Raw genomic sequence first — 20,068 nt, 5'->3', positions numbered from 1 at the left:
AGCTCACGTCCTGTTTGTAGAGCCGGGCAGAGGGGACAGGGGATCGATACAGGACTTGACATCCACACGCTCCCTGCTCTTCAAACACCAGTGTCTGATGAAAGATGCTTCCTCACCAAGGTCACTCGGTGCAACTGCCTCACCAGCCCTGCAAGGGGGATATAGCTGGAGGGCTGATGCACCCCAAGGTCTGGGTGGGGGGGCACTGTTCCTGACCCCAGGAAGCCTGTCTCCTGTCTGCCTTCATGCCCAGCTGAAGCCAGGCCCCCACCAGCACATGCCCCTCACTGCCAGGAAGGTCAACTCCCCTCCCTTCCCCCTTGTAGATGACTGAATGAATGGCAGGACAGGGCAGAGGCAGGGACCTGTGCCCACGCCCTTTTGTCTTGCTGTGGTGGAGGCTGACCTCCTCGGGTTTGGGAGGGGCCTTTGGGACTTTATAAGGCAGGGCAGGAGCACCAGGAGGAGCAGAGAGAGGAAGAGGCACCAGGCTGGCTAGAGCATCGCTCACCTCCCAACTCTGCAGGTGAGAGCACCCAGGAGGGGAGTGGAGAGGCGGGGAAGAGGGTTGATGGGACAGTTCCCTGCATCAAGGTACCAGGCTCACGTCTCTGTGTCTCCAAGGCTGCCACCCTTCTTTTATCTCAGGGCCAGACTAGGTCTCAGCTCTAGAACCCACACTGGCGTTCCCATACCTTTCTTTTGAGCTGACTTGCTACTTCAACCCTCTTACTCCACGCTCATCCCAGTCCTGCAAGGTGAGAAAAACAAAGGCTCTTCTCCCGTCTCTTGGGTGAGAAAACTGAGGCCGAGAAGATGTGACTTGCCCAAAGTCACACAAATTATTGGGAAGGGTTGGAACTGGAGCCCAGGGCTTCTGGATCGCATCTCAAGCTCTTTCCTAGATTAGGGCTGTTTGAAAGAACTTTCCATGATGATGGGGTCTGTACCTGCACCACCCAATATGGTAGCCACCAGCCACAAGTGCACTGGAAAGGTGGCTAGCCTGGGGACGAATTTTTTATTTTAATTAATTTAAATGTAAAGCGCTATATCTGCCTATTAGCTACCACATTGGACAATACACGTGGCCAGCATGGGCCAGTGCAGCTCTAGATCACTGATTTTTTAACCTTGTTTTTTTTTTTTAAGATTTTATTTATTTAGGGGCGCCTGGGTGGCTCAGTGGGTTGAGCCGCTGCCTTCGGCTCAGGTCATGATCTCAGAGTCCTGGGATGGAGTCCCGCATCGGGCTCTCCGCTCAGCGAGGAGCCTGCTTCCTCCTCTCTCTCTGCCTGCCTCTCTGCCTGCTTGTGATCTCTCTCTGTCAAATAAATAAATAAAATCTTTAAAAAAAAAAAAGATTTTATTTATTTATTTGACAGATGGAGAGAGATCACAAGAAGGCAAAGAAGCAGGCAGAGGGGGAGGGGAAACAGGCTCCTTGCTGAGCAGAAAGTCTGACGCAGGGCTCAATCCCAGGACCCTGAGATCATAACCCGAGCTGAAGGCAGTGTCTTAACCCACTGAGCCACCCAGGTGCCTTTAACACCTAGAACACTTTCTCTTCCAAAGGAAATCTAAGAGAGAACCCCACTATGAAAAATAGATAAAAGTCTTATTTTATTACTATTAATGTGTTCCTAGAAGGTAAAGCCAATCAGAATAATGAGACTGAAAGAACACAAATGCTGAGAATAGAATTTTAGATTTGCATTTTAGATTCATTTGAGTATCAGTTTATTTCTGTGTTATGGTGTCCCCAAACTCAGGTCACCCTGATACACAGGAGCAAACGGTAACAGCTTAATTTTTAACTGCTTCATTACAATCACAGGATAGTCCTCAGTTAAGCAAAAATGGTGGGAGAAGCTTCCCTCCACAGGCAGTGCAGAAACGGTGAGACCCGGCCCCACACTGAATACACTGGGGATCTCCACTGAGATACCAGGTCATCTGCAATGTGCCCTTGGTATGACTATTTAAAAGCTCACTTGAAATTACAAGAGGGAAACAGCTACAGAGCCGCTCACATAGCCTCAAATTCTGCAGAAGTTTGGAAACTATTGCTCTAGGTTGTAAATTCTCCGAGAAAAGTCACTACTGTAATGAAGGTAGGTGATGAGGAAAGGGGGCAAGGCTTGGGAGCTGGGGGACTTGGCAGGAACTGGAGAAGTGAGCTGAGGGACAGTCCACAACCCCACACAGTGTGGTACCTGCCCACAGGGAGGGATCTAGAGTCCATCTGGTCCAGGCCTGTGCCTCTATCTTGCAGCTCTGCCCCTCTTTCCTTTGCAGACAAGATGCAGCGACTGTGTGTGTGTGTGCTGATCCTGGCACTGGCTCTGGCCACCTTCTCTGAAGCTGCTTGGAAGCCCGGCTCCCAGCAGCAGGACGCACCCTCAGGTTCAGGGGCAAATAGGGGCCTGGAGCCACACTGGCTGGACCGGCTGGGCGCAGCCCCTCACCAGCGAAGGCAGCTGGGGCTCCAAGGTCCCCCACAGCTGGTGGCAGGTAGGAACTGTGACAGCCATCCCTGCTTGCCTCGCCCAGCCAGGGCTGGCCCTGGCCTTGGTTTCCAGCAGCTAGATGTGCTTCCCATAGCCTCACGTTCCCCCCCGCCCCCTCTCTGACCCTCAGACCTGTCCAAGAAGCAGGGACCGTGGGTGGAGGAAGAAGAAGCAGCATACGGATGGATGGACTTCGGCCGCCGCAGTGCTGAGGAAGGGGACCAGCGTCCCTAGAACGGAGCTTCAAAGCCCAGACATCGCCCAGCCCAGCCCCATGAAAAACCACTCAAAATAAACTAGCTTCCAATGGATCACATTGTGTCAAGTGTGGGGCAGGAGAGGGGAGTTGGTGGGGATAGGGTGGAGGCAGTGGGAAAAACTGAGCACTCCCCTGGGGGCAGGGACCATGACCTGTTCTTCTGGGTATCCCCAGACCTTAACATTGACCCTGAACCTACTCATGCAGGTGGGAAATGGTGGTGGGGTCGCAACCAGAGTCAGCTTTCTAAAAGACAGATGAGGGGCGCCTGGGTGGCTCAGTGGGTTAGGCCACTGCCTTCGGCTCAGGTCATGATCTCAGTGTCCTGGGATCTAGCCCCGCATCGGGCTCTCTGCTCAGCAGGGAGCCTGCTTCCTCCTCTCTCTCTGCATGCCTCTCTGCCTGCTTGTGATCTCTGTCTGTCAAATAAATAAATAAAATCTTAAAAATAAATAAATAAATAAATAAATAAAATAAAAGACAGATGAAATTGTGCCACTCCAGGCTTTAACCCTCCAATGCTCCCTGTCACACTTAGGAGAAGACCTAAACTTGCCAAAGCCCTAAGCCAGCCTGCTGTCCTCACGGCAGGTGCCCTGTTCCTCCTCTCTCCTTTTCTCCTTGCACAAATGCGCCATGCTGGGTCCTGCTCAGAACATCTGTCCTCACCATTCCCTGTGCCCCGAAGGCTTTTCCCAGGCACCCACATGCCTGGCTGCCCTTTTCCTCCCTGGGGTCTTGGCTGAAACATCTCTTCCTGAAAGACCCACCTGTTCTGCTCCTCCTGCCTCATACCCAGCGCCCAATGTCCTCTAATGGCCCCACAGTCACACTTCACACCCTGTCATTGTCTCGTCAGCTAGTTTATTGTCTGCCTCCCCAGGTAGCAGGGCAAGTCTGTAAGAGTGGAGACCACACATCCCTCTTCCCTGCTGTATCCCTGGTTCCAAAAACAGGAGGTATCCCATAAACACTCATCAGATGGGCGCGTGAGTGGCCGGCAGAGGCACTGTCAATGCTACCCCCATATTCCCTCGTAGTTCTCTGCCTGTCAGCAGCATCCTTCCCCAAGCAGGTGCCACTGCTCCCCCGAGGGCTTTCTGAAGGCAAAGCAGGCTGCAAATGCTCTGGAGTGATTGTCTCCCAAGGGAGCCCTGCATTGGTGACAGTTGAGAGCAGGAGGATCAATACCCCGGCTTCCTCACCCCTTGGGCGGGGTAATCTGAAGTGTATCCAGCTCTGTCTCCCAGAATTCCCCCACAGGACTGAGCCCCACTTACCTACAGCAGGAAACTGCTTGAGGGCACCCTTTGTGGACCGCCCTCCCTTCCCTGTCTTGCACGCGCACGCTCCCACCGGTGGTCTTTGGGATCACCACACTCCAAATAAACTATTTGAACTCAAATCCTTATTTCCAAGTCTGCCTCTGGGCCGGGGGACTCCTCTGAAAACAGGTGGTCCTAGAAGGGTTGTAGAAAGCAACACTGTCATCTTGGGATTCTGGAATTTGATCCTTCACTAGCCAGACCCTTTGCTGGCATTAAGCAGGGTGCCGATCACCTCTGGAGTACTGTGGCAACCCCACTGCTAAGATTCTCATTGTTGGTGCATCGGGACGGTGTATAGGGGCCCTGTTTAGCTGATTGCTTCAGCATCCAAGACAGAAGAGTGATGATGATTATGGCTACCGCTAATGATCAGAGATTTCTGAAGGAAGAAAATGTTGGGCTCAGGTCAGCCAACCATTAACTCAAGCCCAAGATCTGAATGTAAGAAGTCAGATAACAAAGAAAGCGGACATTGGAGCCCCAACAAGTCTCCCCATCAAAGTCCTAGAATGAAAGGCATGGGACCATGATAACCTTGCACGGAACATTTGAGAAAATGCCCTGAAGAACTTCAAACTCCCAGGTTTCCAGGAGACTTCTGGGCTGGAGGAATTGTCTCCACCTTGCCAGAGGAAAGCAGCATTTCCATCCCTGGAGACCATGCCCAGACCTCCTTGAAGCAGAGGTCTTGCGAAGTGATGTTTCTCACAATTGGCCCCCGCCTCCCTTCAGGGTAGGGGGACAGTGCAGAAGCACTGTCCCAAACATGGCGGAAACGGGATTACTCACCCAAAATACTGCAGGTCCTGAAAAAGCCGGAAAGCATGTCACAGAAGGAACCAGGAAGCACACACAGGAGGGGATTTTAGAGACTGACAGACCAAGGAGGTGGGCTGGGGACTGGGTAGGGAGAGTTTGTTGATACGGGAGTGGAGGACTGTCTCCCACGACTCGGGCTTTCAGCTCCTGGCAAGGACACGCGGAGCCCATCTCTATGCCTTACTGGGCGTGACTCCCTGAAAGTCTGGAGCAAGTAAGGTGCCCAAGCTGCCCCAGCAGAGGACTGAGGAAGGAGCCAAAAGACGGGCAGGCACCCTGGAATGAATTGCCATGTCACACAAGAGCATCCACCATGTGACTCCGGTCCCTGCAAGGGTCCAAAAACCAGTCCTTTCCTGGAGGACGTAAGGAATGTGTTGGTGAGGACAAGCAAGCATTGTTGAGCAGCCCAGTGGACCTTGTCCTCTGCAGCCGGGGCTGACGTAGGAGATGCTATGGACCCAGGTTACTTAGTGTCAGTGGGGATGACAGGATCGCAGGGCAGAGGGGACCAAGTGCAGCACTTAACCATCAGAGGCAAGGTGGACCTACTCACCAGGCAGCCTTAACCCACAGGATTTGCAGCAACAGCTTAGACTATGGGGCTCCTAAACTGGAGACCTACGGGTGGCCAAGAAGAGCCCTGCTGGTCTTGGGCAAGGAGAACAGGTCAAGAGCAAACGAGCCTAAGCTGATGTCAGCTGCCCAAATGGAAAACCACGATCCGCAGCCTGGTTTACAAGTCTGCATCAGTGCTTAGAAGTTGCCATTTATCGGTATGTGTGCACACTGGGCAGGAGGCACACCCAGATCATTCCAAAGTTGTCACGCACAGGGCCTGAGCCGCCACAGCCGAGAACGCAAATGCCATCACGCTTCCACCCACGTTAAAGAGACAGTGCAAGGGGCTCCTGGGTGACTCAGTGGGTTAAAGCCTCTGCCTTCAGCTCAGGTCATGATCTCAGGGTCCTGGGATCGAGGCCCACATCGGGCTCTCTGCTCAGCAGGGAGCCTGCTTCCTCCTCTCTCTCTGCCTGCCTCTCTGCCTACTTGTGATCTGTCAAATAAATAAATAAAATCTTTAAAAAAAAAAAAAAAAAAAGAGACAGTGCAAGGTGGCACCTCGCCTGGCTGGCTCAGTCCGTAGAGCACACGGCTCTTGATCTCATTGTCACAGGTTCAAGCCCCACATTGGGCTCCATGCTGGGCATGGAGGCAACATACATACATACAAAAAGTGTAATCGTTTAAAAATATCCATTCCTGGGGCGCCTGGGAGGTTCAGTGGGTTAAGCCTCTGCCTTTGGCTCAGGTCATGGTCTTGGGGTCGAGCCCCGCGTCGGGCTCTCTGCTCAGCAGGGAGCCTGCTTCCTCCTCTCTCTCTCTGCCTACTTCTCTGCCTACTTGTGATCTCTGTCAAATAAATAAGTAAAATCTTTAAAAAAAAAAAAAAAACAAGTATCCATTCCTGCATGTGCTGGCCATGGTCCACTAGAAGCATCAATATTCTTGGGGCTCCTGGGAGGCTCGGCCGGTGAAGCATCTGACTCTTGGTTTCAGCTATCATTGGCCTCTGCACTCAGCAAGGAGTCTGCTTCTCTCTCTCTCCCTCTCTCTCAGCCCCTCCCCTTGCTCTCACTCTCTCTCTCTCTCCAAAATAAATAAATGAATCTTTAAAAAAATTTTCTGCCAGCAGCCTTTCCCTTACCCACGCATGGGGCACAGAGCGTGATGTTAAGGCCCAAGGCTGCCAGTAACAAATGTCAGCTGGGAGATGCTTGCCCAGCTTCCTCACCCCTTGGGTGGGATAACCCAGAGGGCCTCCATCTCGGTGGGTCCCGAAATTTTCCATGCACGTGCGTTCCCCAGCGTCCTTGTGACCGTGCAGAGTCTGACTCTATAGGTCTGGGGTGGGACCTGAGAATCTGCCTTTCTGTTAAGCTCCCAGGAGATGCCGATCACACCTGTCCACAGGCCACCCTCGAGATGCAAAGGGTACACTTGTTTCCAGAGTTCCCCAGTAGGGTTAACCCTCAGTGCCTCGCATGTCCTTTAGCTTTCTTCCTTCTCAATACCTGCCCCTGACCCCCGCCCCCCGGCTCCCAGCCAGAAGTGCTTCCTGGATCAGCTTCCAAACAAACTGCTTGTTTTCAAATGCTGCTGCAGGTCTGACTCCAGGTCTGAGGGACCTCCACCTAAGACAGTGGGCGACTCTTGCCCGTGCCTTACCCCTCACAGCCAGGGGACTAGGCCAGAATCCCTGGGGTAGAAAAATAGGGAAGGGAGGCTGCCTGAGCACAGGCTCAGGACGCCTAAGGGCTCGGGTTCACATCCCAGTTCCACCGCTGGCTCTTAGACCCTTGGGAGGGTCACTTAATCTGCCTGGGCCTGTTTCATCCTCTGACACCATTTGTCAGATCACCCGCCACTCCACACGGTTGTTGATGGGACTAGGTCATGTGTTTAACAAAAGTCCATTGTCTCACCACAACTTTGCCCCAGGGAAAGCTGCATGCGCGAGCACGCACCCACGAATGCACACACACACGCACACACACTCCCAGAGAAAGATGCCAGAGTGCAGGCCTGGTAGCACACAGGTCCTTTATCTCCTGCACGAGCAGGTGTATGGGCTGACAAGCAACAGAAGAACAGAAGATCGAGTAGCACAGCAGGGAGCAGGGTCAGACCGAGGGGGGTCCTGAGCCCCAGAGTCCAGCTGTTTAGGAATAAAGAGTAGGAAAGCAGAACATCTGGAATGAAGAAACGAGGAGGGGAGGGCAACAGGGAGGGGATGACTTGGGTGGGGAGCCTAGATATTCAAGGGCCACAGGCAGGGAGGCGGGGAGGAGGCCCCCAGTGGACAGAGGGGTCCCTCACCCTCACATATAGACACTCTGGGTTTCCAACAGTAGTGACGAACTGAGAGGAAAGGGCCAAGAATGGAGGAAGCGGGACAGGTCCCTGAAAGTCAGCAAGGACTTGGAGGCCACCTTTACCTTGGGGGTCAAGGTGCATGTTGGTCAGAACACCTTCCTGCACCAGGCCTGAGCCCCCCCCCCCGCCCCCCCGACACAGCTCAGAGCCGGGTCTGGCAACTGGCCGGCCTCCCCCTGGGCTTCCACCGACCCCTTGACTAGCACGTGATCCCAGGCCCAGCTGCACAGCAAGGGCTCCGGCCCCTTATCTCAAGAAAGCCTGCAGGCTTGGGTCCTCAAGGCCCAGCCCAGGTTAGTCAGGACAGAAGGTGCGCCGCTGACACAGGAGGGACCCATTTGGGAGGGTGGGAAGGAGGTTTCTGAAGCAGGTGGGACTTGGCCAGCTAGCTGAAGGTTGGGCCTCAGGCTGTCTGTGAAGCCTCTGCAGGCTGCTGGGACACAGCAAAGCCTGGAAGAGAAGGGGAGTGGAGGTTAACTGGGGCGCCTGGATGGTGGGCAGGGGCTGAGGCCTTGTCAACTATATCAGAAAGACAGTCACGATGACCACTGTGCAGCTGCCCATTGGCTGGCCATAGAGGTCACTGTTCGATATACAAACTGCACAACTGTCCATGGCGACCCTGATGAAGCTGCCCAGCAGTGACCAAAAGGCCATCAGAGTTGGGGCAGGCCACTTACAATGGTGAGGCTAGCAACAGGCTCTAAATTTCACAGCTGACTGAGCAGGCTAGGGAAGCACTGGGACAGGGTAAGAGGGGAGAGACAGGCTAGGAGAATCATTTCAGCACAGTGCTGATGAGAACAGGCTCAGATCCTCTCCAGCTGTGTGACCGCCAAGTTACTGCTCTGTTCTCACCTAACAAAGGGGGAGGGCACCTCTACCTATGGGCGTGACAATTAAAGGAAACAATGCATCTCTGTGACCTTCGTGAAGGTAGCTGACACTTAGCAGGTGCAGCTCTCCAAAATTTGTGGAGTTTCTAGCTGGGGAGAGGAGACCCTAGCCCATCTTAAGACTCACCCAGGGGACTGGTCCGACCACCCTTGCTGGCAGAGGCCTTTGTCCCAAGGGCCTGGGTAGCCCCCCTCTTTGTCCCTGGGAGAGTGGTTGGCCCTGTCCTCCTCCAGTCTCTGGAAGTCCAGGGTCAGCACCCAGGCTGCTGCTCTGCGATAGCGCCCCCCACCCAGACTGTTTTGGACTGCTGTTGCCACTGCCTTAGGGTTGGGGAGCCTTGGGGACGGGGGCAGCAGAGACAGGAAGCTGAGGTGTCATGGAGGGCAGCAGTCCTGGTACTGACCCCCAGCACAGCCCCCCAGGAGGAAAGCAGGTAGAGCTCTGGAATCTTAGGCAAATTCCACATAAATGAGCCCTGGGACCACAGTCCCCTGTTGCCTATGCAAATGATATGCAAAGTCCATGCAAATAAGCACACTGGGTGGGGCCAGGTTGGAGTCAGTGAGCACTCCATGAGCTTGTCCCGCTAGCTTGTCCCACTGGCGGGGCGGGGGGGGGCGCTTGCCGGGGGCGGGGGGGGAGTGACCCCTTTGGGAGCACACTCACCTTCTCACCTTTCTGGAACTTCCGTCACAGTTGCCACCTGTACCCCGAGTCCCACCAGTCAGCCACCTGCTGGAGGACATGCTTCATGCTTAAGTGAGAGGGGCCCAAGCCACTGGCCTCCAACGTCAAGGTCACCACGCTGTCATCCAGCTCCAGCTCCACCTCCTCCCAGGCTTCAGCCTCCTCCAACACCAGCTCTGCCTCTTCTGTCAACCCGTCCACAGCAGGCACCCCCTCTTCTGTGGCCCCCAGCTCCTCTGAAGGCACAGAATCCTCAGCTGTCATTAACCTCTTCTCAGGCTCAAACCCCCGTTCCTGCTCTCGCGCCTCACTGCCGCACAGCTTGAACCTGGCCGGGGAGACAGGAACATCTTTCCGTGCCCCTGAAAGCCTACCCCAGCCAGAGCCCCCGGTCCCCCATCATCTGCTCCTGCGGGACATCCCTGGCCACCAGGGCTGAGGAGCTGCCTGCTCTCTGTCCCAGTCTACCCCCAAGACCCGACGGCTCCTCCCCACTTCTGTCGCGGGGTGGGGGGGCTGGGAACCAGCACCCAGGCTTCCAGGTAAGAAGGAGGGAGAAGGGTCACCCACCATGCACAAGCCCCACAGGCCCCTGGTACCCCCTACCCTGTGCACACCCCAGAGAAGCAAGGATAATATTCCTCTCCCTGATTTAACCTTCATGGCCCAGCCCACAGCTAACTGCCATAGGAACAAATCCTTTTTTTTTTTTTTTAAGATTTTATTTATTTATTTGACAGACAGAGATTACAAGTAGGCAGAGAGGCAGGCAGAGAGAGAGAGAAGGGGAAGCAGGCTCCCTATCGAGCAGAGAGCCCGATGTAGGGCTCAATCCCAGGACCTGGGATCATGACCTGAGCTGAAGGCAGAGGCCTTAACCCACTGAGCCATCCAGGCGCCCCAACAAATCCATTTTAATAAGGCTCAGGTCAAGCAATTTGCCCAGGGACACACAGTCAATAAAGGAATGAGGTGGGGACTCAAACCTCAGATGTCCCCAGCCCTACACCAGTGTTCATTCTCCCCTCAGTCCCTGGTGAGGTGAAGGGAAGGCTTCAGTCCCCACGTGAAACAGCCTAAGTCAGTTGGCCAACTATGGGCAAATGGAAAGGAAGAGGGAGCATCCCCTTCCCAGAACACCTCAGCCCAGCCAGCCCTGAGAGCCGGGCCTTCTCCAGGATGGCAGGGTCACAGGTGGTTGTCTGGCTGCTAAAAGTGAGGCCGGTGAGGGGGGGCACCTGGCCAGCTTACCCCAGGTGTGACGTCTCCTCTGCAATTATCCCGTGACTCCTTCAACAGAGAAAAGGGCCATCACTGTCCCAAGACAACATGAGCTGAACCTGCAAAGTCCCTGGGGCCCCAGTGTGGAAAAATCCCTGGAGGAATGACGGGCCCACACACAGGGACAGAGAAAAGTCGGGGTGGGGGGTAGAGGGGCTAGGCAGCTAACGTGGGGAGCCAAGCGTGAAAGAAAGCAAAAGCAAACCCTCTCCACACTCTGGGAAGGTGAGTGTGGATCAGGCAGGGACCGGGGGAGGGGGGGCAGCAGAGCACCTTTCCATAAAAAACACAGAGTCTGAGATTATCTTCCTTATAGATATTCTGAGCTCCTTGTCCAGGGTCTCCTGGAAACCAGGAAGGGCCCCCTGCAGGGGAGAGCAGGGGATCCCCACAGAACCCCAGCCCCCACTTCCAGGACCAGAAAGGGATGAGGGATGGAAATCAGCCAGCAGGGGAGAGCACACAGAGGGCAGAAGGCAGAGGGGAGGGTCCTCACCAGGGGTACAGTGTATGTGTAGCAGGTGACAGGACCGGTGGACACGGGGGCTCACCGGCCGAGGGTCCTCACCTCCTCTTGGGCCTCAGTCGGCATGCCCCCACACTCTGCATACCTCCCCTGCAGGTCCTGCGGCTGGAAAGCCACCTGCAGGTTCTGCTGCAGACACATTCAGGCCCAGGCTCCGGACCCACACAATGACATGAAGGATGTCCCTGAGCTGGTCCTTGGACTCTGCTCCACTCAGGCTCCATTCCATGTGACCTCTTGCTTCAGAAAGAGCTGAACAGCCAGGGCCCCACACCAGACACCAAGAGTGTACAAAGGGACAGACCCAGAGCCTGCTTAAGGAGCTTGTCTTCCCAGGACAGCCAGCCAGCTGGTCAAGGGCTTGAGTTCCCGGCTCTGGGCCAGGGGCTCTCAACGGCCCAGGCAGGACCCAGGGGGAGCTTCACCTCATCCTGGAGCCTCATCTGGATTTCCTTCTCCAAGGCCAACTGCCGCTGCAACTTCTCCATCTGGGATCCATACTGGAAGGACCGAGACTGGTCAGCCCCACCCAAAACACACCAGCCCCACCCAAGGCCTCCCTACCTGCTCCGGCAAGTCTTCCCAGGCACAGTGCCGAGTGTTTGGCAGCCCTTTCTGAAGCAAGAGGTCACATGAAATGGGGCCCCATAGAGCTGCAGAGCCAGGCATTCTAGAACACTCCGTGACCTTCCCTGGGCTTGGGTCCCTTCCTGGGGACAACCAGGGGGCAGAACGAGACACTCTCCGGTCTCCTCCCGTTCTGACTCTGCGCACAGAGGGGCCTGGACCTGGCTGCTCTGTGAGCCCAGGGCAGGGAGGAGGGGGCTGGGCTTCTATGGGGCCAGGCAGGGAGGAGGGAGCCCCGCACACAACCAGACCCACCATCTGGCAGCAGCACCGCGGCATCAGGACCTGGGTTCGCAGCTGGGTGACCTCCCTCCGCCGCTGGTCATGGGTCTCCATCCTGAGCGCCAGTACCTCCGCCAGGTCGGCCATCCGCGCGCTGGCCTTGGGACCAGTGTGGCCCTCCGGAGGCCCTTGTCCACCCCACCCCTCAGCTCAGGCAGGGGACTCGGGGCTCGAAGGACTCCGCATTTCTCACTGGGTCTTCATCCCAATAAATGTCTGTTGACTGACATGGAGCAAGGCCCTGGCTGAGGAGCCCAAGAGCCCTGATCCCAGCTCATGCAGAGCTCAGGTCTAGTGGGGACGCTGATGAGCAAGGAAATGCCACCAGGGCCCACTCTGGGCTGGGGAGGAACGTGTGTAAAGGGCACGCTGGGGGTCACAACAGCGGCACCCGGGCTCGCCTTACGCAGTCTGTGCAGCTAAGACCTCTGCAGGGTGAGTGGGACTCGGCCAGGCCAAAAAGGGCAGACAAGGCTCAGAGAGGGTGTGGAGGGGCCCAGAGCCCATCACAAGACCCTGGGAGGGAAGGCTCACCAGATCCCAGGGACTGGGGTAGGAGGCCGAGGTTACTCTTTGGCCAATGGGAAGCTTGGGGTTTTAGGCAGAGCCATCTGGCCATGGTCAGATTTGGTTTTAGAAAACTCATTTGGACTGTGTGCAGAAGGACCTGGAAAGACAGCAGTTCAGGAGGGGAGACCAGTTAAGACTGGGCCTGGGCTAGAGACAGGGGGGTGAGGACGACGAAAAAGACTTGAGCCTTCCTTAGGAGGTGGAAGCAACCGAACTTGGGGACCAGCTCCTATGGGCCTGGCCATTGGGGTAGCTAAGGGACCCAGAAGGAAGGAAGGTCAGGCCTGCGGGAAGGGGGGCCGCGGGAGCTCAGCCCCCGCCATCTTGCACGTGCATCTCACAGCTCGACTTGAGCTTCTCGGGGACAAATGCTGTGCCTGCCTCATCCTCATAAACACAGGTACCCGCACTGGCCCCTGCCCCAGATCCGGTGCCCCGCCTGGTGTCTGGCAGCTCAGGGCTCCTTCTCTTCCTTGCTTCCAGGCCCCTCCTTCTCGTGTCCCGAATGACAAAAGGGATCAGGATTAGAGGGGTCCCGTGGCTTCTGCACAGCTCTTTACAGTGTGCGCAAAGCACATCCTCAGCTTTGCCTCTGGAGAGGTCTGCAGGGCTGAGGTAATTCCTCCTCTTTCTAAAGTTTCAGAGACGTCAGGAACTTGACCAAGCTCCCACAGCTACGAAATGCTGGAGAGCTGGGACTCGAACTCAGGTCTCCAGTCTATGATCCCTGAGTTCTTCCTTTGGCTCCTTGGGACAGTCCTCCACCCCCAAGTTACAACCTCACGTACAAAACTGCTGCACGCAATCCAGGATGAGCACCTGCTCCTCCTCCTCAAAGGCATCGAGTTGAGAGGTCTGGAGGGAAAGAGAGGGGGGTCAACAGCCCCCCCAAAGGGTGCACCCTCTTGCCACAGCCTCACCTCCTCACTCAGGGGCTGGTTCTCCTCCTCCAGCTGCCTCAGATGCTCCTGCAGGGTTTCCAGCTGGGGGCAGTAGCATAGCGACTCAACCTCCCGCACGGAAGTCCTAGCGGCCCGGGAGCAAGGGGAGTCAGGGCCCAAGGCTGGGGGACCCAGGGCCCAGCCCCCCAGGGTCTGCCCCCCACACTCCCAGGCTCAGCAGGGTGGTCTCATTTAGCCCCAGCAACCCTGCTGGCAGGTGCACCATGTGTGTCTCTGTTTGCAGATAGGGAAACTGAGGCAGAGAGCAGCGACTGCCCCAGAGAAAAGGTAGGACACTCACAGCCCATGGGCTCCATAGGGATGATGGTGCTGCTGCTCTGCCTCTTCTTCCTCTGCCTCTGCCTCTTCCTCCTCTTCCTCCTCCTCCTCCTCTTCCTCCTCATCAGAGTCGGAGTAGAGCTAGAGGACGTCATCTCACAAGCACAGCTGGCATCTGAGATGTAAAATCTGCCAGTGGGGGAAAGGATCCATGTTGGAAAGCAGGCAGAGGCAGGCACAGGTCCTGGCAAACGGGGACGCAGGAAGGTCTGAGATGGCACCCCCCGTGCCCCTCCTCCCTGCCCAGCTACCTCCTCCCTGGCTGAGGCCAGCATGGCTTCCAGCTTGCTGTTCTCCTCCATCAGAGCACGGTTCTGTTTCGCCAGGGACTGGCCGATGCGAGCCTCCGTATTTAGGTCCCGCTCTCTCTACAGAGAGACCCACAACCATGGGGAATACTTTCTTGTTTTCTGGGATCCCCCAGACAGGTGGGAGAAGCTAGGGAGTACACAGGGGTCAAAGGGAAGCCAGGCCACTAAGGGAAACCTTTCCACACCCTAGTTTTCCAGGGTACTAGGAAAGAACCTGCCGTCAACCCACTGTGGGGCCTGACTCCATGTCCCCTTATGGAAAAGATGGCTCTAAGAGCAAGGCCAGCCTGGACCTCATATGAGGGACCCCCCAGCTTGGCCCCCAGAAAAACAGTGAAGCAGGGAACAGACAGACCTCCTACCCCTCCGGGCAGATTTAAAGGGGAGGCCTGGCTAAGACTCAGGCTGGCCCCAGCGGGAAGGCAGTACCCACGTCCTCTAGCAGATTCAACATCAACCTGACAGTTTCTTGGGTGATCTTGACTCAGGGGCCGGTCAGGATACAGGGATGCAAAAGCAGGGCGCGAGGCTGTGTCAGGAAAAGGGGGGCATATCCCACCCCACATCCCACCATTTCCTGTCCGATCCCCAAATGCTCCCTCAAAAACAAGACTCAGCAACAAGGGAGGAGAAGACGGAGCTCCCTTCCTGCCCCCAATATCCTCTCCACATCACACCCCCCCTACCCCCCCAGAACTCAGCACTCCCTTCCCAGGACCAGCTGGACTCTTGTTCTGGAGGGGCCTGGGCAAGGTGAAGGATCCCAGTCCTCCAAGCTCAGGTAGAACTGCTTCTCGGCCGCCTGGGTCCCTGGCACCTAGGAGAATGCAGGCAGCCAGTGGAAGTACAGCCACAGACTGGCTCATTCCTCCTTACCCAGAGGGCAGCCTTGGCCGACTCACTGGAGCCTCCTGCGTCAGAAAACAGACGCACCCGCCCTGCACCTGTTGCGTATGAAAAGAAGAAAGAAGCTTTTCCAGCACTGCAGAAGGGGGGCCCTGAGCCTTTAGACCCAATCCAGGGATCTCCAGTCACCCAGGAGAGGCTATGAGGGGAAGAAACCTGAGGCCCCGCCCATCCCTAGGCTTGGGAAAGCACGGTTTTGACCCCCAGCAGCCAGAAGGTTGACAAAACCTCCCACTCCGCCCACCCACCTCCCCAGCGGGCGCGAGGCAGCGTCCTCCCTAGCACCTGCCCTTCAGAGTGCGCAGATCTGCAGAACCCCTAGACCTGACCCCCGTCAACGATCTGCAGACGACAGAAGGGAGGAGGAGATAGAGAAGAGGCGATCGGACAGGCTCCGCAGACTGTGACGTCACAAATGGATAGAGCGATAAGACTGAATGCCAGAAGGGCCGGGGCGCCTGGAACCGACGCGGCCCCACTCTCCACGGAAATGCCTGCGTCCCACTCGCTCTGGGGTTCCGAGGACCGGGTTTACCTTCCTCCAGATCCCGAATAAAGGCGGAGCGCCCGATGAGGCGCTTCCAGATGCCCGGCGCCTTTCCGGTCCCCAGGCCAGTGGCCCCGGGGACCAACGGGTCCCTGGAATATGAAGCGGGTCCGTGGTGCGTCCGAGTTGCTGGGCACGTACTGGGCATTCCCCCGGGCGGCTGAGAATGCCGACGCGCGTGGGGTTTCTGCCCCCGATCCAGCCTTGGAGGTCAGGCGAGCTGGGGCTGGGAGTCCCGAGACGGATAGGGATCCGGATCCTGCTCCCTGTCCGGCCGCGGGTGCCTGCGCGGAGGGCTCTGAAGTGAGATGCGCTAACGGCGGGGGTGCGAGGGTGATTCCCGCCAGATCCCCCTGTCTGAACCGTGTCTTGCGTACCGGGGCCCCGACCCCTTACGACGCAACTTGAGTTCTCAACCGGCTGCAGCATCCGGGCCTGGATAACCAGCGCCCGGAGTGGGCGCCCGCCGAGCGGTACAACGCGCGGGAGTGGGCGGCCGGGAGCAACCTGTGGGTCCGGGACTGGGGGTCGCGCCCAAGGGAAGCTCTTGGTGGCGAGGCAGCGCGCAAAAATCAGAATAAGGAGAAGATTCGAGCGGCCATCCCAGCCGGTTCCATGGGCTCTGGTTAGGAGTGCAGGGCTTCTCCTCTCCCTCTCCACCTCCCGAGAATGGTTCTGCCCCAAGTCGCAGCTTCCCTGGAATTCGGGGATGGCGATTTCGAAGTCCCTAGATGGGGACACCCCCTCCCTCCACTCCCGCTGTGGTTGCCGGCTGCCCACCCCGGATATGACCTGGGAGTTAGGGCAGTATTGTATTTTAGGGCAGTTAGGGCAGTATTGTATTGTATTTTCACCTCCGTAGCCGGGAGGTGAATCCAAACTCCAGTATGGTTTCCAGGCGCTGCCCAGTGTGACGCGTCACACTGTGGTCCCCACGCTCACAGCCCAGTGCTCCAGCTGCTGGACAGCCCTCTTTCTTATACCTTACTTCTTATTACCTTTGCTGGTGCTTTACCTCCAGCCCTCATTCGCTTTGCCCACCTCCTTCCACCCTGGCAGACACCTGTTCTTCCTGGAGGCTGCACTTAGAGGCTCCCCAAGTGAAGACTCCTCGGACCTCGTCCCGCGTGCCCCCAGAGCATCCCTTACCTGGTGGCAGGCAGTGCTCAGAGTGTGTCTGTCTCCCAGACCAGACCTGCGCCCCTACAGCACAGGAAGCGAGTCCCTCAGAGTGCGCCCCAGGAGGGGGTACCTACGAGTCACCCGAAGTCCTGAATGAGTTGGATGGGGAGGCAGAGGAGTCCGGTGGCCATTTCTGTCCCTTTAGATTGGAAGAATCTGCCGGCCAGAAAGAGATGGTTGTGGAACTTATTCTTTTAAAGCCTTAGAATCGGTGCACCTGGGTGGCTCAGTGGGTTAAAGCCTCTGCCTTTGGCTCAGGTCATGATCCTAGTGTCCTGGGATTGAGCCCCATATCGGGCTTTGCTCATCGAGGAGCCTGCTTCCCTCTCTCTCTCTCTCTGCCTGCCTCTCTGCCTACTTATGATCTCTGTCAAATAAATAAATAAATAAAATCTTTTTTTAAAAAAAAGCTTTAGAATCATTCTTGGTGCCCCAATTTTCTTCCCTTCGATAACCAATCACTTGTCCCGCTGCCTAAATATTTCTCAATATTTGTGCAGTCTCCTCTTCAGTCCCTCTACTGTTCAGGCTTCATTTTCCCTTCTAGATTTTTGTGATAACCCCCCAGCCCCCTCCACATGAGTCCGTCTTGAAGGAATTCCAGGAACCCCTTCCCCACAGCCACCAAGCTAAGCCTGAACCCAGGACCAAGGCTGCTGCCCAAGGAGTGCGGCTGGGACAGAGACTTCTAGTGCTGACAATGTGCCTTGGGAGTCGGGCGTCTGTGACACAGCATGGAACAAGAGACACAACCCAGGAATGAGGATCAGAATGCCCTGTCCACCAGCTTTCCCATGCAAAGGCATTGTGATAAGAATGTTCCCTTCCAGGGTGCCTGGGTGACTCAGGGGGTTGGGCCTCTGCCTTTGGCTCAGGTCATGATCTCCGGGTCTTGAGATCAAGCCCCATATCCAGCTCTTTGCTTGGCAGGGAGCCTGATTCCCCCCCACCTCTCTCTGCCTGCCTCTCTGCCTACTTGTGATCTCTGTCAAATAAATAAATAAAATCTTTAATTAAAAAAAAATGTTTCCTTCCATCTGGGTCCATTCATTCACTTGACAAATATTTATTGAGTCCCTATTACATCAGGCATTGTACTATACTCTCAGACTAGACTCTCAGCAAAGAGTAAGAGAAACTAGATCCCTGTTCTCCTGGAGTTCAGGATCTAGAAAGGGAAACAAATAACTGAGAAAACAAGACAATTACAGAACATGGTGAATTTTTTTTTTGAAACAAATAAGGAAATATGAGAAATATGGAAAGTACCCATCTGACAGGGTGGTCTGGGTGAGAGGGGGAGAAATCATTAATGGCTTCCTAGTTTGCATCTCAGGCCACCCTCCCAGCCTTCCCAGACAGCTCATACCTGTCCCCCTGAAATGGCAGCCTCTCTCCTCAGGAGCCAGGGTTTATTATTCCTGATTGCTGAGTGAACCCTGGTGCCTGTTCACCTCCCTCGCACCAGATCCTCTGCACCCCCAACAGCCCCCCAGGGAATTCTCTGCCTGTTTATCAGAGGGGCAGTCTTCATTAGTTATGTTATTTCTAAAATATTGCCTCTGGGGGCGCCTGCGTGGCTCAGTTGTTAGGCATCTGCCTTTGGGTTGGGTCATGATCCCAGAGTCCCAGGATGGAGTCCCACGTTGCGGGTCCCTCCTCAGCAGGAGAAGCCTGCTTCTCCCTTTCTCACTTTGCCTCCTTGTGTTCCCTCTCTTGCTGTATCTCTCTGTCAAATTAATAAAAATCTTTTAAATATATATATATATATTGGGGGGGTGCCTGGGTGGCTCAGTGGATTAAAGCCTCTGCCTTCGGCTCGGGTCATGATCCCAGGGTCCTGGAATCAAGCCCCGCATCGGGCTCTGTGCTCAGCGGGGAGCCTGCTTCCTCCTCTCTCTCCGCCTGCCTCTCTGCCTACTTGTGATCTCTGTCCAATAAATGAATACAATCTTAAAAATATATATATATATGCATTATATATATATATATATATATATATATATATATATATATGGAAGAATCTGCCGGCCAGAAAGAGATGGTTGTGAAACTAATTCTTTTAAAGCCTTAGAATCGGTGCACCTGGGTGGCTCAGTGGGTTAAAGTCTCTGCCTTTGACTCAGGTCATGATCTCTGCTCAGCAGTGAGCCTGCTTCCCCCTCTCTCTCTGCCTGCCTCTCTGCCTATTTGTGATCTCTGTCTGTCAAATAAATAAATAAAATCTTAAAAAAAAAAAAAAAGAAAGAAAGAAAAGAAAAGAAAGGGAGCAGCAGGCCCCATGGACCAGACCTCGCCTGAGGGAGTGGACGGCTTGTCATCAGAGAGATGTCATCTTAAGTTTAATGAGAGAGACACGGCTGTGGCTGAGAGTAGAGACAGTAGGCAGTGTCTTGATTGGCTTGGACGGTTTTAACAAGATACCATAGACTGAGCGGTTTATAAACTGTTTCTCGGAGCTCTGCAGGCTGGAAAACCGAGGTGCCCACAGATGTGGTGCCTGGTGAGACCTCCCACTCCCGGTCCGTGGACTGCTGTCTTGTCTTCTGCCGGTGGTTGTCACATGGCGGAAGGGCCGAGGGAGCTCCTGGGGGCTCTTCTACAAGGGCCATCAGTTCCCACTCATGCGGGTTCCCACCTCAGGATCTAGTCACTTCCCCAAGGCCCCGCCTCCTAACACCATCACACTGGAGGTTAGCATTTCAACATGACTTGCAAGGGCACACAGACATTTAGACCATAACAACCCTATCGCTCTTGTTCTTGAAACAAAACAGGTTTTTTAAAAACTTATTATTTTTTAAGATTTTATTTATTCATTTGACAGAGAGATCACAAGTAGGCAGAGAGGCAGGCACGGTGGGTGGGGAAAGCAGCCCCGATATGGGGCTCGATCCCAGGACCCTGGGAACACGACCCAAGCCAAAGGCAGAGGCTTTAACCCACTGAGCCACCCAGGTGCCCCTAAATTTTATTTTTTTTTCATTTAAATTTTTTATTTTTTATTAACATATAATGTACTACTAGCCCCAGGGGTACAGGTCTGTGAATCGCCAGGAAACAAAACAGCTTTTTTAAAAGACTATTTATTTATTTCAGAGAGAGAAGTGCACAAGGTG

The 20,068-nt window shown here is 55.2% G+C and overlaps 2 protein-coding genes and 1 long non-coding RNA gene across 3 annotated transcripts; 1 reads left to right on the top strand and 2 right to left on the bottom strand.

Annotated features, from left to right (window-relative positions):
* Positions 1–482: 482 nt before the first annotated feature.
* GAST (gastrin) lies at positions 483–2,800 on the top strand. The gene is made up of 3 exons (XM_044247956.1): positions 483–526; positions 2,299–2,514; positions 2,641–2,800. Exons 2-3 carry the CDS (start codon positions 2,304–2,306, stop codon positions 2,742–2,744), a joined length of 315 nt encoding a protein of 104 aa, XP_044103891.1. The 5' UTR covers positions 483–526; positions 2,299–2,303; the 3' UTR covers positions 2,745–2,800.
* Positions 2,801–3,616: 816 nt separating this feature from the next.
* LOC122906230 lies at positions 3,617–4,516 on the bottom strand. Its single transcript, XR_006384524.1, has 2 exons — positions 4,050–4,516; positions 3,617–3,923 (listed from the first exon to the last, which is right to left on the bottom strand). It is a non-coding gene; the product is annotated as an uncharacterized LOC122906230 (long non-coding RNA).
* Positions 4,517–8,065: 3,549 nt separating this feature from the next.
* On the bottom strand, positions 8,066–16,196 carry HAP1 (huntingtin associated protein 1). The gene is given in 16 exon segments (XM_044250220.1): positions 8,066–8,303; positions 9,425–9,809; positions 10,967–11,083; positions 11,670–11,744; positions 12,127–12,252; positions 13,073–13,077; positions 13,512–13,578; positions 13,644–13,749; positions 13,966–14,132; positions 14,255–14,365; positions 14,403–14,441; positions 14,748–14,792; positions 15,191–15,225; positions 15,756–15,840; positions 15,842–15,993; positions 16,145–16,196. Coding segments are annotated over 16 exon segments (1,614 nt in total). The 3' UTR covers positions 8,066–8,256.
* Positions 16,197–20,068: the final 3,872 nt, after the last annotated feature.

The sequence above is a fragment of the Neovison vison genome, chromosome 5 (genome assembly GCF_020171115.1).
Source record: "Neovison vison isolate M4711 chromosome 5, ASM_NN_V1, whole genome shotgun sequence".
In the NCBI taxonomy this organism is placed as follows: domain Eukaryota; kingdom Metazoa; phylum Chordata; class Mammalia; order Carnivora; family Mustelidae; genus Neogale; species Neogale vison.
This window is presented reverse-complemented; position numbering and strand designations above follow the sequence as displayed.

Excerpts from the sequence above, each read along its gene's own strand:
- GAST (XM_044247956.1), top strand. The coding sequence starts at position 2,304 with ATGCAGCGACTGTGTGTGTGTGTGCTGATCCTGGCACTGGCTCTGGCC. Across the intron at positions 2,515-2,640 it reads TCCCCCACAGCTGGTGGCAG|ACCTGTCCAAGAAGCAGGGA; the intron begins GTAGGAACTGTG and ends TCTGACCCTCAG.